Source organism: Silene latifolia, chromosome 7 (assembly GCF_048544455.1).
Source record: "Silene latifolia isolate original U9 population chromosome 7, ASM4854445v1, whole genome shotgun sequence".
Lineage (NCBI taxonomy): Eukaryota > Viridiplantae > Streptophyta > Magnoliopsida > Caryophyllales > Caryophyllaceae > Silene > Silene latifolia.
Genome location: NC_133532.1, coordinates 47,540,137 through 47,553,390, shown reverse-complemented (window position 1 = coordinate 47,553,390; position 13,254 = coordinate 47,540,137). Strand labels below are relative to the sequence as shown.

Sequence of the window (13,254 nt, the reverse complement as noted above, 5' to 3'; positions counted from 1 at the left end):
ATTAATTGGTTAATTACATTTTAAAAGAAATTCTTTTCTTTTATTTACCATTTTAATTCATTTTTATGATAAGCATATTTTGACCATTATAAAAATCATCCTTGGTTCTTTATACCATGACGGTTAAATCCGTAACTCGGTGATATTATTTGGTTAATTACATTTTAGTGGGTATTTTAAACCCCTTTTATTTTATTTACCATTTTTCTCATTTATTTACATTTGTAAATATATTAGTCATAATTCATAATCATCCTTGGTTCTTTATACCATGTCGGTTTAATCCGAGTACGATGACGAACTTGACTAATTACAAAGAAATGAACTTAAAATATTTAGTTCAAATCAAATATTTTACATTTATATTTGTAAACTATGCTTTTCAAACATGCAAATCTGACAACGAATATTACTAACGTAATAGTAATTATTCCTAGTCATGTAAACAACATTTGCAAATCTTTCATCATAAATACGGTTTTAAATAACCTTTTCAACAACCAGGAGGCGCCCCCTTGGGTCGGCTCATGGCTCGTGACCCAAGAGGCCATCTGTTTTCATATTTTAAAACCAGGGCAGAGCCCCTTCCCTCGCCAATAGGCTCGCGCCCCATTGGCACTGTTCTGTTCCGTTTTTAGCACTTGTCTAGGACGATCCCGACTACGATTAACCCGTACACATGATGGATCAGATTGACAAGTTTACGTGTTCTTACACTTTGTCATTTGACACCCTTTTTCAAATAATGGATCGTGTTAAGCATCATAATCCGAACTTGGTAAATGGATGTTTAATTTCCGTTTTCACATGCAAATCAATCTAAATCCAACTTTGACATCAATTTCATGCTATGTGGATAAACAAACCGACTTAGCAAACTTTCACATGTTAGGTTAAACTTTTGGATATGAATTCATGCATTTACACCGTTTTATCAACTTTTGCACTTAAACAACCACGATCGATCAGTAGAGGCCGCTAACGTGGGCAGGATTGAGTGTCCGATTAAAGGGTTTCCCAATACGTACCGTCACCCCTTACTCAGAACCTTTGGATAGTGGATGGCCTTATCCAAGGCGTACGAGAGTCATTTTAGGCATAGAATGCTAAAAGGAGGACGAGTCCTTATCTTTAGTACCTATGTCAAGCACCGCTTTTTGCCTTGATTGACCTAGGTATAAAGTGGATTTCGAACGGGTTCCAGGCATCCCGCAAATGCTTGGTGGCGACTCCGAACATCTCTGCATCGTTTCGAGACCTTTACCGAGACGAAACCGACCGATCTAAAACGATCAGGTCGAAAGCACTTTTACATCGCCGAGCGTGGCTTTCAAAAGACTGCTGCATGTCCACAGATTGGCTTGGCGTGCAGGTGGCCCGTGACTACGGTCCGGCAGGTGGCATCACGCCCGCAGACCGGCCTGTGGCCCACGTCCACAGAGTGTAATGACATTTTGTGTAAATATCAAATGAGTATAAGGATAACTTAGTAATATTGTGGACCAAATAAAGAATGTTACCTTTGGTGTACTACGTTCGTTTATAGCAAATACTACCTTTGGTATGGTACGGAGGGAGTACTTTGTATGAGTTTAGTGTATTAGCTAGCAGTTCGTCTCATTGAAGACGGCCACTATCCGTCACAAGATGAAGACGGATAGTTGCCCTCTTACAAAATGGAGTATTTAAGAAAAGGTGGAAAAAGTAAGGTAAAGAGGGGGGAAAAATAGGTGAGGTATGTAATTGTGGGTTTAATTGTAGATTGATAGGTGGGATATGTGACATTTTGTGTAAATATCAAATGAGTATAAGGATAACTTGGTAATGTTGTGGGCCAAATAAAGAATGTTACCTTTGGTGTGCTAGGTCCGTTTATAGTAAGTGTTACCTTTGGTGTGGTACGGAGGGAGTACTTTGTATGAGTATAGTGTATTAGTTAGCAGTTCGTCTCATTGAAGACGGCAACTATCCGTCACAAGCTAAACACGGATAGTGGTCCTCTTACAAAATGTAAGTGGGTAGGCAAGTAGGGATATCCATTCCCCCCAACTTGCACTATCCATTTGCATTTTATGAGAGAGACACTATTCGTCTGCAGCTTGTGATGAATAGTGTCCGACTTCAATGAGAATTTGTGATTAGTGTGATACGCACTTTTACTAGTCCCACAAATATGTCTAAGACTCCAAATTAAATTTTTCCTACCAAAACATTCTACAAGCATGCATAGAATTTAAATTTGGACTATAGATATAATCGTGTCAATGTGTAAATATAACTAAGTGTACACGCCAACAGGACTTCGAACACTATGAATGCCATCTGACCAAACAAGCGAAGCAGAGTATAGAACACCGTCCAACAATCCTTCGCCAGTAATGCTAACAACAAATGACCTCTCTTCCCTCAACGAATTAAACGTCAGAGTGTTAGGCTCCACTGTCACCTTAATCTTGTTATCTGCAGATTCAACTTTAGCAGTGTAAGTAGACTTGGCATTACCAACGTTTGTTACCGTCCTTTGAAAACCCATGGTAAATGGCTTTATAACGTCGAATTTGTGCAACTTTATCAACATGGCAGGGTAATTTACATCCGTTGGTGTAAACTTCCAAGCACTTTGCTGCGGGCAAGACAAGCTTTCATTCTTCGCTATTATGTTGATTTGTTCTGTGGTATAGTTTAACTTGCACATAAATATTATGTATTCGTCTCTCGTGATTTCGTAGACAAGGCCAGGATTTAGGGCTGCCATGGGGTTGAGATGTCCTGCTCCATAGGCAAATATACCTTCCGGATTCTTTGTAGAACTCATTGGGTGAGCTGCAACCAGAATATTAAACTTAGTAAAATTTTGGAAAACGTATAATAAGTGGACATGTTTGTTGGCGAAACAGCTAATTTCATTTTAATGTTTCTAAAAAGATACTATAAAAATTCATCAGGTCATGCGTACCACCAGCCAAGAACTTTACCAACTAAGATAACTGGCACACGCATAAATTCTTTAATGTTACGAGTTAGAAATATTTTCTTTATTGACGTGATTTTTAATGTTCTCTCTCAACAGTTAACATAGTAATGGTCGTAGCTAATAATAAAAAACTGTTACCACATACATGTAGTCATAAGAGCGGATTTGATAGCTGCTGGAGACCAATCAGAATGTTTTGATTTGACATAAGCAGCCGCAGCAGCAACAAAAGGACAAGCCATGGAGGTTCCAGATAACAAACTGTAATTAACTCTCCTTTTGTCAGAACTGAACCTGGTTACATTTGCAAGAGGCGAATATGCTGCTAGAATGTCTACTCCTGGTGCAGTAATATCAGGCTGTCACCAAAAAACGAAAACAATTCTAAACATTACCCCAACAAATGAACAGAATTACACAACTCATAGCATAAAAGATCAAACATTTCTACTGAATGATCGTGAGCAATTGTATTCTAAAAATGGCAAGTGCTTATTTAACCAGGGGTAATACGGAGTATAAGATCTTGCCATTTTTATTTACTATATTTAGAAAGACGGCAACTAATGTAGAATGGGCTAAAAGGAAATGGAAGCAATATAATTGGGACGAAGGGAGTGCTAAGAGATGTAAAATATTGCTCAAACCTTGAGAATGTCAGTTGCGACTTGATTAGGCCCCCGAGAAGAGAATGAAGCCACAACTGGCGCACTTGTATCAGTCACTGTTTCGCTTTTTAAGATTGTTCCTTCTGGACTACAATGTCATAAAGGCCATATCAACAATATTTTTGCTAAATGAGTGGGACAGAGGGAATACAATATTTTGCTAAATAAGATTAGATAAGCATGTTGTTTATAAAATTGACATACTTAGCTGATTTAGAGAGGTAGGACATGACTGCATCAAAATCATTGGCTGCTAGTATGACAACAGGGCCAGGTACGATGTAGGACGCATCAACGACATCAGACCTCGACACAACTCCGGCAGCATCAATACCAAAAAAGAAGTCTATAAATTGTGTACTCTCCGTAACTACTATCTTTCCCTTAACTGGAATCTCATCCCACCTGCAGACACACGTCTCTCGGGTTAACAACATTCTATTGTGATACTTTTACTCATCAAATTGGTGTTCAAAATATTAGAATTACAGTGGCTTTTGCATGTATATCCCAGTAATTACAGGATGCACCAACGGGTACTTGTCCTTCTCCATTGTGAATGAATTTACAGAAATGCCCTGTACAAAAGCGTAAACAGATAAGTAAATGCATATATGCGGCTGATATAGTTAAAATTGAACAATTTTAGTAAAAACCATGGGAGGAACTCGTGACCTTTGAGTTGAAAACATCATACCTCTAAAATGGCTCCATTTCCTAAAACGAGCTTTGTAATGATCCGACGGTCCATAGTGCTTGCGGCAACAGAGAGAAGCCAAGGAGCAGAACTTCCTATTTTATCAGAGTTCCCTCCCGATTGTACAGTTAGTATTCCTTTCTCCATGGCATGGAAAGAACCTATGGCAACAGCATCTTGGTATAGACTGGCGAATCCCCCGCCAATTGAAAATGAAATAACGTCAACACCATCGGCAATCGCATCATCAAATGCAGATAGTATATTAGTATCTGGACACTTTGATGAGTCACAAATTTTGTATATAGCAATCCTCGAAAAGGGGACTCCTCCTCTTGCTGATCCATTGGCTATCCCATAAAAATTGGCATTGTCTACTTTCCTTCCTGCTATTACTGATGCACTGTAGCTTCCATGACCTGTGTAATCCCTTGCATCTTCAAAGTATGTTCTTGCACCAATAAGCTTCCTGGAAAACCATGTATGTAATGTCATCCAAAAAGTGAAAGTTGATGTGTTTTTAATACTAATTATGTATATTAGTTTTCATAAATTGTTGAAAACCTGTAAGACAAGAATCAGGATAAAATAAAATATTTACTTGTTGCATGTAAAATTTTGTCCACCCTTGCAAACACCCTTCCATTTCTGAGGAGCAGGGTCGAAACCATTATCATCAAAACTCGGTGATTCGGGCCATATTCCGGTATCAAAAACCCCAATAACTATGTTACTTTCAACTCTTTGTTGGTCAATCGCTGGTTCAGGAAGACCCAAGAAATCCCAAGACCTTGTCGTTTGAGTTTCCAATGTCCTACTAGGGAACACTGACACTACTCCCTTTATGCCTGTCAACAAAATTAGATATTGCTACTTATTAGAAGTATGTCCCTCTGATTTGGTCATATGCACAATGTCATATACTCCGTACGGTATATGGGTATGCATGTTTACAGTAAATCCATCGAAAGACCTTTAATGGTTTAGAGAAGAGTGGCAGCAAAAGTTATCCATTATTGGTGCATGCGGACAATGTTGCTCTTTGCACGTGAGAGTGCGAAAAAAGGGTGCCAAGCTTTATTGTATAAGGAGATGAAGCACTTTTGTTTTCATCATCTCACAAATAATAGTAGAAATAAAAGACGGGAGGGGGCAATTCTCTTATGTGTACAATTAAAATTGTATTTTCATGTATCAGAGCAACAAAATCTTAGTGCAACTGAAGTGAGAATGTAGCCAATTTACCGAGTTTTTAAAACTTGTAATTTTTGGTTTTATTAGTGTGTGGTACATATCTTTTATCCTGCCAAAAATTACTACACTAATACATAGTACTTTTATATAACCGGTACATATTTTTGTATTAGTCTTCTTATTATAATAAAACCATATAAATAATACTAACAAACACATAAACAAACTAAATACACTCCAGTTTACCTATTGTACCATAAATACCACTATAAACTTGTTGTACAATAGCATTGTACAACCATGACGAGCTTATGTGTATTTTTTTTCAAACTTTAATAATTTTTAATTTGAATTTAATTTTTTTATATCAATATTAAAATATAATTGAGCTTATATATACTATTTTGGAGTTTCATTATAATTTTTTAAAACCAATATTTTTATAATGGAGATCAGATTCTTTCAAATAAAGCTCATAATTTATAAGTCTAAGCTCAAATAAAAGCTCAGATTATGTTTTATACAACCAATACAACTGGTTGTATAGTATAATTACTACTCCCTCTATTCAACTCCACTTTACAAGTTTCTTTTATCACGTTTGTCAACGCAGCTTTTATATGATAAATATCATTAGCTGCGTATTTGCAAAAATTGTAAAAGTTAGATATTTTTAATGTACCCTCAAAGGCGAATCAAATAAGATCCCACATGAATATATTTTCACTTATGTATCGAGAGAAAATTGAAGTTGAATGTCCGCTTGTGAATAGTGTACAAAAGAGAAACTTGCAAAGTGGAGTTGAATGGAGGGAGTACTATTTTACAGGGTGGAAGGATTTGATGGACACGAGATGATAGAGGGACGCAAGAACTTCCCCATTTTGTTAGCAAATTAGATTGGAAAAAAACGAGAAAGCCATCTTCATTCAAATCCAAATTAAAAAAAACTCCAACATAGAAAAGATTTGGAAATAGAGCATCAAAACTCTCTTTCAGTCTTTTCCTTTCCTAATACTTTTATATCCAAACAAAGCCTTGTGTCTTGGCCATTGGGGTTAGCCTCTCTTCAAATCCAAAAGCCCCATATTTTCAAAATTTCTCTCACAAAAACTATAGCACCGGGCCATTTGGATTCGAATAGAGAAATACTTGGTATAATCTACATTTTCAACAACCGAACATAATTCTTTGGGTTTTTCTAAATGGTGACCCTAAACTTTTTCAGATCCCACATGGTAACCCTCCAAATTAGAAAAAGATTTGGGTAACCCTGAAGTCCTTTAATTGTAATTAACGTGACCCTGAACTTTAATTCCGTCAAAATGGGCCGTTAAGTGTAATATGTGGCGAATGACATGGCTAATGTTGGCTGATGTGGCTAATGACTAGGCATCATCTTCCTTCATGCGTCTTTTTCTACTCTTTACTTATATTCTTTATGAGCGACAATCAAATGACAATAATCAATCAATGTTGACATCAATTCATTAACTTTCATATTCTTTATGAGCAATATTCTAATCAAAAGTAAATAAATGATCGATACAAATTGAGTAAAAAACACGAGAACTAAATGTGAAGACGAACATATCCTCAACGGCAAAAGTAAGACGGTGGAGAGAAAGATGAGCAGCAGGCGGCGGAGGCCGAAACGGTAAAAGCACAAAGCGATCAACGAACGCGCCGAAATCTCCTTGTTCGAGATATATGTTATACTTGTCGTCGAAGACTTTTCCTTCGTTATCTTTTCCCCCAATTCTTCCACCAAAAATTCGATTCCCCAGATTGTTGTGTAAAATCATCTATTATCGTTAGTTCTGATTGTTTCGGGAGAAAAAATTGTAAAAAAAAATTGTGAATTAGGGTTTGGTTTCGTTGTGATTAATTCAGCGGATTCCTTTTGTTGTGATTGTTGTTGTTGATATTATGGCTGCTGCGAAAGTTATTTGATGAGGGGAGTAGATTTGTGTCATGTTTCGAAAAGGGGATCGGCTGAGCGAAGGTGGATTTTGGATTTGGAGGTAAAATTAGGTCTGAAGATATCGAATGGAGAATTCAAGGTGATTATGATGATGCTATGGAATTTGATGGGGTGTTCCTCTTCAGAGAGGAAATTATCGCCTGGTTTGTGGGATGTTAAGGATGATGTTGGAGGATGGTCTTCGTTGACTGTGGAAGATGATCGGGAGCCACATCAGCTTGATTAGCCATGTCATTCGCCACATATTACACTTAACGGCCCATTTTAACGGAATTAAAGTTCAATGTCACGTTAATTACAATTAAGGGACTTCAGGGTTACCAAAATCTTTTTCTAATTTAGAGAGTTACCATGTGGGATCTGAAAAAGTTCAGGGTCACCATATAGAAAAACCCTAATTTCTTTTCATTCACCAAAATACTATCAACAAGACAATCTCGTGCTGGCCACTACTAAAGAATGTTTTGGTAATTCTACAATTTCCTCCAATTTACTATTACTCTCTTCGTCCCGATCATTTGTTTACCTTTTTTCATTCTTTCTTAGGGATATTTTAATCAGATGCAAACAAATGATTGGAACGGAGAGAGTAATTAATATTTATTTCCTATTTTGGCATTCGCTCTTAAAATGCCGCTTTAAGTTCATCCCTCCCATCTTTACGAAAAAAATCAATTAATCCATCTTCTTCCCTTATGAAAACCATATATTGCCCTGCTTCAATTGCTCCCCTTTAAAAACTCATCCCGCCCATTCTCTTCTTAAGTACGGCCCTCTACAAATGTCATGCTTGGACAACTGAAACTTACCCTTTGTTTATGGGGATTTAGAAGGAGATAGTTTCGTTTGTTTGGTTAGCAAAATGGACTTGGGTAAATTTGGAGGAACAGAAAATGGAATCATTATTTTCCTCCTACAAGGCAAATTGAAGGGAAAACTAACTCACTCACTCCATTTTCCCTTGCATTTCCTTCCTACAAGACAAATTTGGAAGGACAACGAGAGGAGCAAGTTTTCCCTCCAAATATTTCCTTTTCTAAGAGAAATAGCAAATTGCCTTGTAGAAGTTTTTCCACTCGGAAACTGATAGGCTCGTATTTCTACTATCTATTTAGCATATTTTAAGTACAATAAAGCGACATTGGGATGCGGTTTTATATGATTTACGTCATTATTGTTGTTTTTCGAGTGTCGGGGTAATAATGGAGTTTTGAGCAATGACCGGAAGCAAAGACATGTCTTGAAGTCTACCATGATAAAAACATCTACAAGCAAGAAGGAAGACTAGCTATAAAGAAGTGAAAGGATGAAGCAATTGAAGATTTGAAGCTTCGTTTGCACAAGGATCGACTTCAAATGAGTATATCTTGAGTTCTAGAGCTCGTATCGATGCAAGGTCAAGTGGAGGTGAAAGCTTATGTTTTTAGCTTTCCAACGATAGATCACACGCCTCATTTGGCCAAGTAAAGAGAGAGATATGACTTTTTGGAAAATGCAGTCCAGCGCACTGGGCGCACCGTGCGCCCCTCCCTATGCTATAGGGCGCACCGTGCGCCTTACCTGGGTATTATGCGTTTTGATTACGGGCTTCCATCCAACTTAAGCCCATCATTTCCTCTTTAACCTAGGACTATATATAGGTGAATGCATTAGGGATTCACTATCTTATGCTTTATCTTATGTTTTATCTTATGCCACTTTTAATTAATCAAGTTGTAATTTGGGAATATTTTCATCTTTTTGAATTGGGTTTAGATCTAAGCATGGAGAACTAATCTCCCTTTCTTAATCCGACTCAAAGGCTTAATCTTTGGTTGTAAGACTCCTTAATCTTTCCTTAATTATTATTATTGTTCTTAATCTCTTGTGTTTAATTGCTTAATTTTGGAATCCTTGTTAGATTATTGTGATTAAGTGTGATTTCCTTGTTACATAATTAATCTTTCCAAGTTCCTTAATTTATATGTTGTTGGGTTTATTAAGTGTGATTTCCTTGTAATCCCATGTTGCAACAACTTGTTATTAGACTAATGAATGTGATTTCTTCTTGGTTTAATCAACATTAAAGAGATTAAGCTGTGATTGCTCATTAATTGTGATTTCATTGTGAGTAATTACACCTATTAGATTCCTATTGCTTCATCTTCTTGTTAATTAATCTATGTGTGTGATTTCCACTAGAGGAGTTGATAAGTTGGGTCAATTATTAAGTGTGATTTCCTTGTGATTGACTTCTAATTAAGGGAATTTGGAGATTTAATCTCACTAATAGGACAATAATATTAATTAGAAGGATTGATTGAGTGGTTTTATCAACTAAAGTGCCTAACTTTGGGTCGGATTAAGTCTCTCTCAAATTGATTAATTTCCATCCTAAAACTCACTTGTTTGATTACTTGTTGCTTACTCTTGTTTGAATTTCCTTTAATTGTCCTTGAAAACTCAACAAAATACCCCCCTTTTTACATATTTGTTGTTACTTTGTCACAATTGTTCTAATTGCTCTTTTAATTTCACTATTGCAAAACCCATCTTCTCTTGGGTTCGATCCCTTGCTTACTACTTTACTAGTTTAGAATTAGTATTAATTAGTACGTATTGTGGTTATAAATTGTTAATTTGGCCGTCTTTTATTGCGACGTTTTAGGCGTGTCAGAAACCCTTCATCCAAACAAAGCCTTACTAATAAGAGCCACAACTAACATCAATATCACTAGTCACACACTCACACTACCCATAATTTCCCTTACTGGTCTTGAAGACACATAAATTTCGGTTCCAGAATTTTGCCAACATCCCATATTTACTAAATGAATAGGCGAAACTATCATTTTTCCCGCCTAAAAAATCTTTCCTAAAATTGGACTTAATATTTTTACCATATACTATAGGTATGACGAGTAACGAGTTATAAATGGAATAATTTCTTAGATGTAAATATTTATAAGATTCAATATCTTATATCCCCACAAATTTATCTTCAATCTCTTATGATAAAAAGTTTTTTTTTATTTAAAGAATTTTACGATAAATTTTTTTTGACATTTTATGATAAGAAGTTGCGGTTAAAAATAGAGTATGTTATTAGTAAAAAATCTCCCTTACTACTAAGAGAATAAAATTTCTCTTAGTTTTCCCTCCAAAATGTGTATTTGCCTTAATAAGGAAACAATTAAAACTTTCTTTCCTTAAAATATAATTTTATTATAATTATAATTATACTCTAATCTTTTAACTAAATTCAAAATTATGATTTTTTTTCATTATAATAAAATAAAATTAGTATTAAACTATAGACTATAAGTTGCTAATTTTTTCATAATGCAATAATGATTACTTTAGAAAGTAACTTAACACACCCCTTTCTATTAAAAGAATATGAGGTCTCTCAATCTTTCCCGTTTAAGTGAAATGTTCCGTATTGGTCCACACTCCTCACACTATATCATACAAGTATTAATTATATACCATAAATACTATTACTAATTTTTAATTTGTAAACACATTAATGAGATATTTTGATTTAATGTACATGTGAGATTGCATTAATAATGAGAATGAAATAAGAAAAATATTCTTCACAATTTTTTTCATAGTTCTATTTTCCTATTTTTTGCTACAAAGGTACTCTACAAGTTGATTATCTCATTTTGAAAATTTCTAATTTTATTGTATAATTAATTCATTACTTGAGGTTATTCTTCTGGTAAGGTAATTGTATAATAATTAAATAATAATTTATATAATTAGTTTCAGTTAAATATCAATCTTATTTGGTGTGAAAACTATCAAATTTTCGCTCTTATACCGTTTACCAAGCTATAATATTTAACGTCTTTGTATATTACTAGTTTAGATCCCGCGCAATAAATGCGCGGTATTTATAGAATTGAAATTTTTATATTACTTAATTAGGTTAGACCCCGTGCATTAAATACACGGCTTATAATTTTTTTTTATTTTACTAAATTAGATATATGATAGTGGTATCTCATTAGTTGTTTATTTTTCTCATCATTGCATTTTGCTTTGAGAAATAAAAAGTTGAAAGTGAAAATTAATTAAAAGAATTGAGTAGCATGTTGAAATGTATTTTTGTAAATAATATCTTTTTTATAACGCAAAGTTAACGATTCAAATTTATCAATTTTCTCATTTTTTTGTCTCGAAAATAATTAAAACGGTTTACAATTTTGTTTCATACATAGTATCTGAGTCAAATCATTTTTAAATAATAGAATCAGTAAAATATTTGATAAATCATAGTTTGATACAATTTTTTTATTAAAATATTTTAATTAAAAGATTATAGATTAGAGTTTAGTAAAAAAAAATATAATTTGATGAAAAGATTAATTTTAATGAAAAGATAATATGTTAATGAAATAAATTATTATGATTATTAGTTACCTTATTTAGAAAAATGCTTTTTGGAGGGAAAATTTGTGAGGTTGCCTATTCATTTAGTAAATAGGGGATTATCTAAAAAACCGCGCATTTGCGCGGGTTCTACACTAGTTATAAAATCATAATCGATGACGAAAACATTAAATTCTTTCTAGTTTCTAAGATGGCAATCAATTTATACTCATTTAAAGGGTACACTCAAAATTAAGCTAGCAAAACTCAAAAACATAAAATAAGTATGTTTTAATTTACATGTGGAATAAATCCAAATAATTGCCCTAAAAGCGCCTAATTCAACCAATTAGGGGTGATTCAACATATTAAGGGTTTAGAATATAGAAATTTGGCGATTCTAATTCTAACATTTTTTTCAAGTACTAGTAACTATAGTTAATTAAGGAATTAAACATAAAAAAAAATTACTGTATTTAAAAGGTAAATTACCTAATGATGATTTATGGTTAGAAATGGAAGTAGAACAATGAATCTCGGATGGAAGATAGAAGATAGAAGAACGATCACAATTTGCCAATGTATGTGTAACAGTAAAAATGAGGAGTTGGTTGGGTAAGTGTTTTTTTGGTGAAGGTAAAGGCTAGGTAGCACCAAAACGGACACGGACACGGACACGAACACGGATACGTGACACAGCATCTCCTGAAATTTAGGACACGGACACGTTATGTAAATTTAATAAAATATATATTTTATATTTATAAATGTTCGATTTTATTTTGTAAAAGTATTTGATATTTAATTTAAATAAGTGAAGGTAAATTTGTCATTGATTATAACTCATTTTTATTACCCATTTTCTAATCAGTCTCTTTCAACAACTCATTTTTCATCTAAAGAACATCATTCACCCCACTTCACCAAAAAAAAGAACATCATTCACCCCAAATGATGTTCCAAATACCATGGACGTTGGACACGGCCTAAATACCATGAACACGCGTCGGACACGTGTCCAAATCCTATTTATTAAACAAACAACCACATAGCCTACGTGTCACTCTGTGGTTAAAAGTCAACTTTTCAAAGAAATTGTTTCTACTCTACCCACGTTCATAAGTGAATTAATTTGTTTGCTAATGTTTTGCATGCACACTTTGATTATTGATACGTGATAGATTTGCTTTATAAATGTCATTAATTAACACCCAATCTAATGCCATGTTTTGTCATTAATTAACATGCAAGGTACTACAGTATAAGTTAACTACTCCGCAATGTTGTGTGATTTAATTTTGTTATTAGATAAATCATTTTTTATGTAATTATATGTCGAAGCTACCCTTGATCTTACGGCTGACTTGATATGTTTATG

General features: G+C 34.4%; 1 protein-coding gene across 1 annotated transcript; it reads right to left on the bottom strand.

Moving 5' to 3' along the window:
* Window positions 1–2,217: 2,217 nt before the first annotated feature.
* Window positions 2,218–12,846, bottom strand: LOC141590049 (subtilisin-like protease SBT4.8). The gene is made up of 9 exons (XM_074410665.1): window positions 12,823–12,846; window positions 12,369–12,519; window positions 4,941–5,187; window positions 4,340–4,808; window positions 4,132–4,220; window positions 3,847–4,047; window positions 3,622–3,730; window positions 3,120–3,333; window positions 2,218–2,823 (listed from the first exon to the last, which is right to left on the bottom strand). Exons 1-9 carry the CDS (start codon window positions 12,844–12,846, stop codon window positions 2,279–2,281), a joined length of 2,049 nt encoding a protein of 682 aa, XP_074266766.1. The 3' UTR covers window positions 2,218–2,278.
* Window positions 12,847–13,254: the final 408 nt, after the last annotated feature.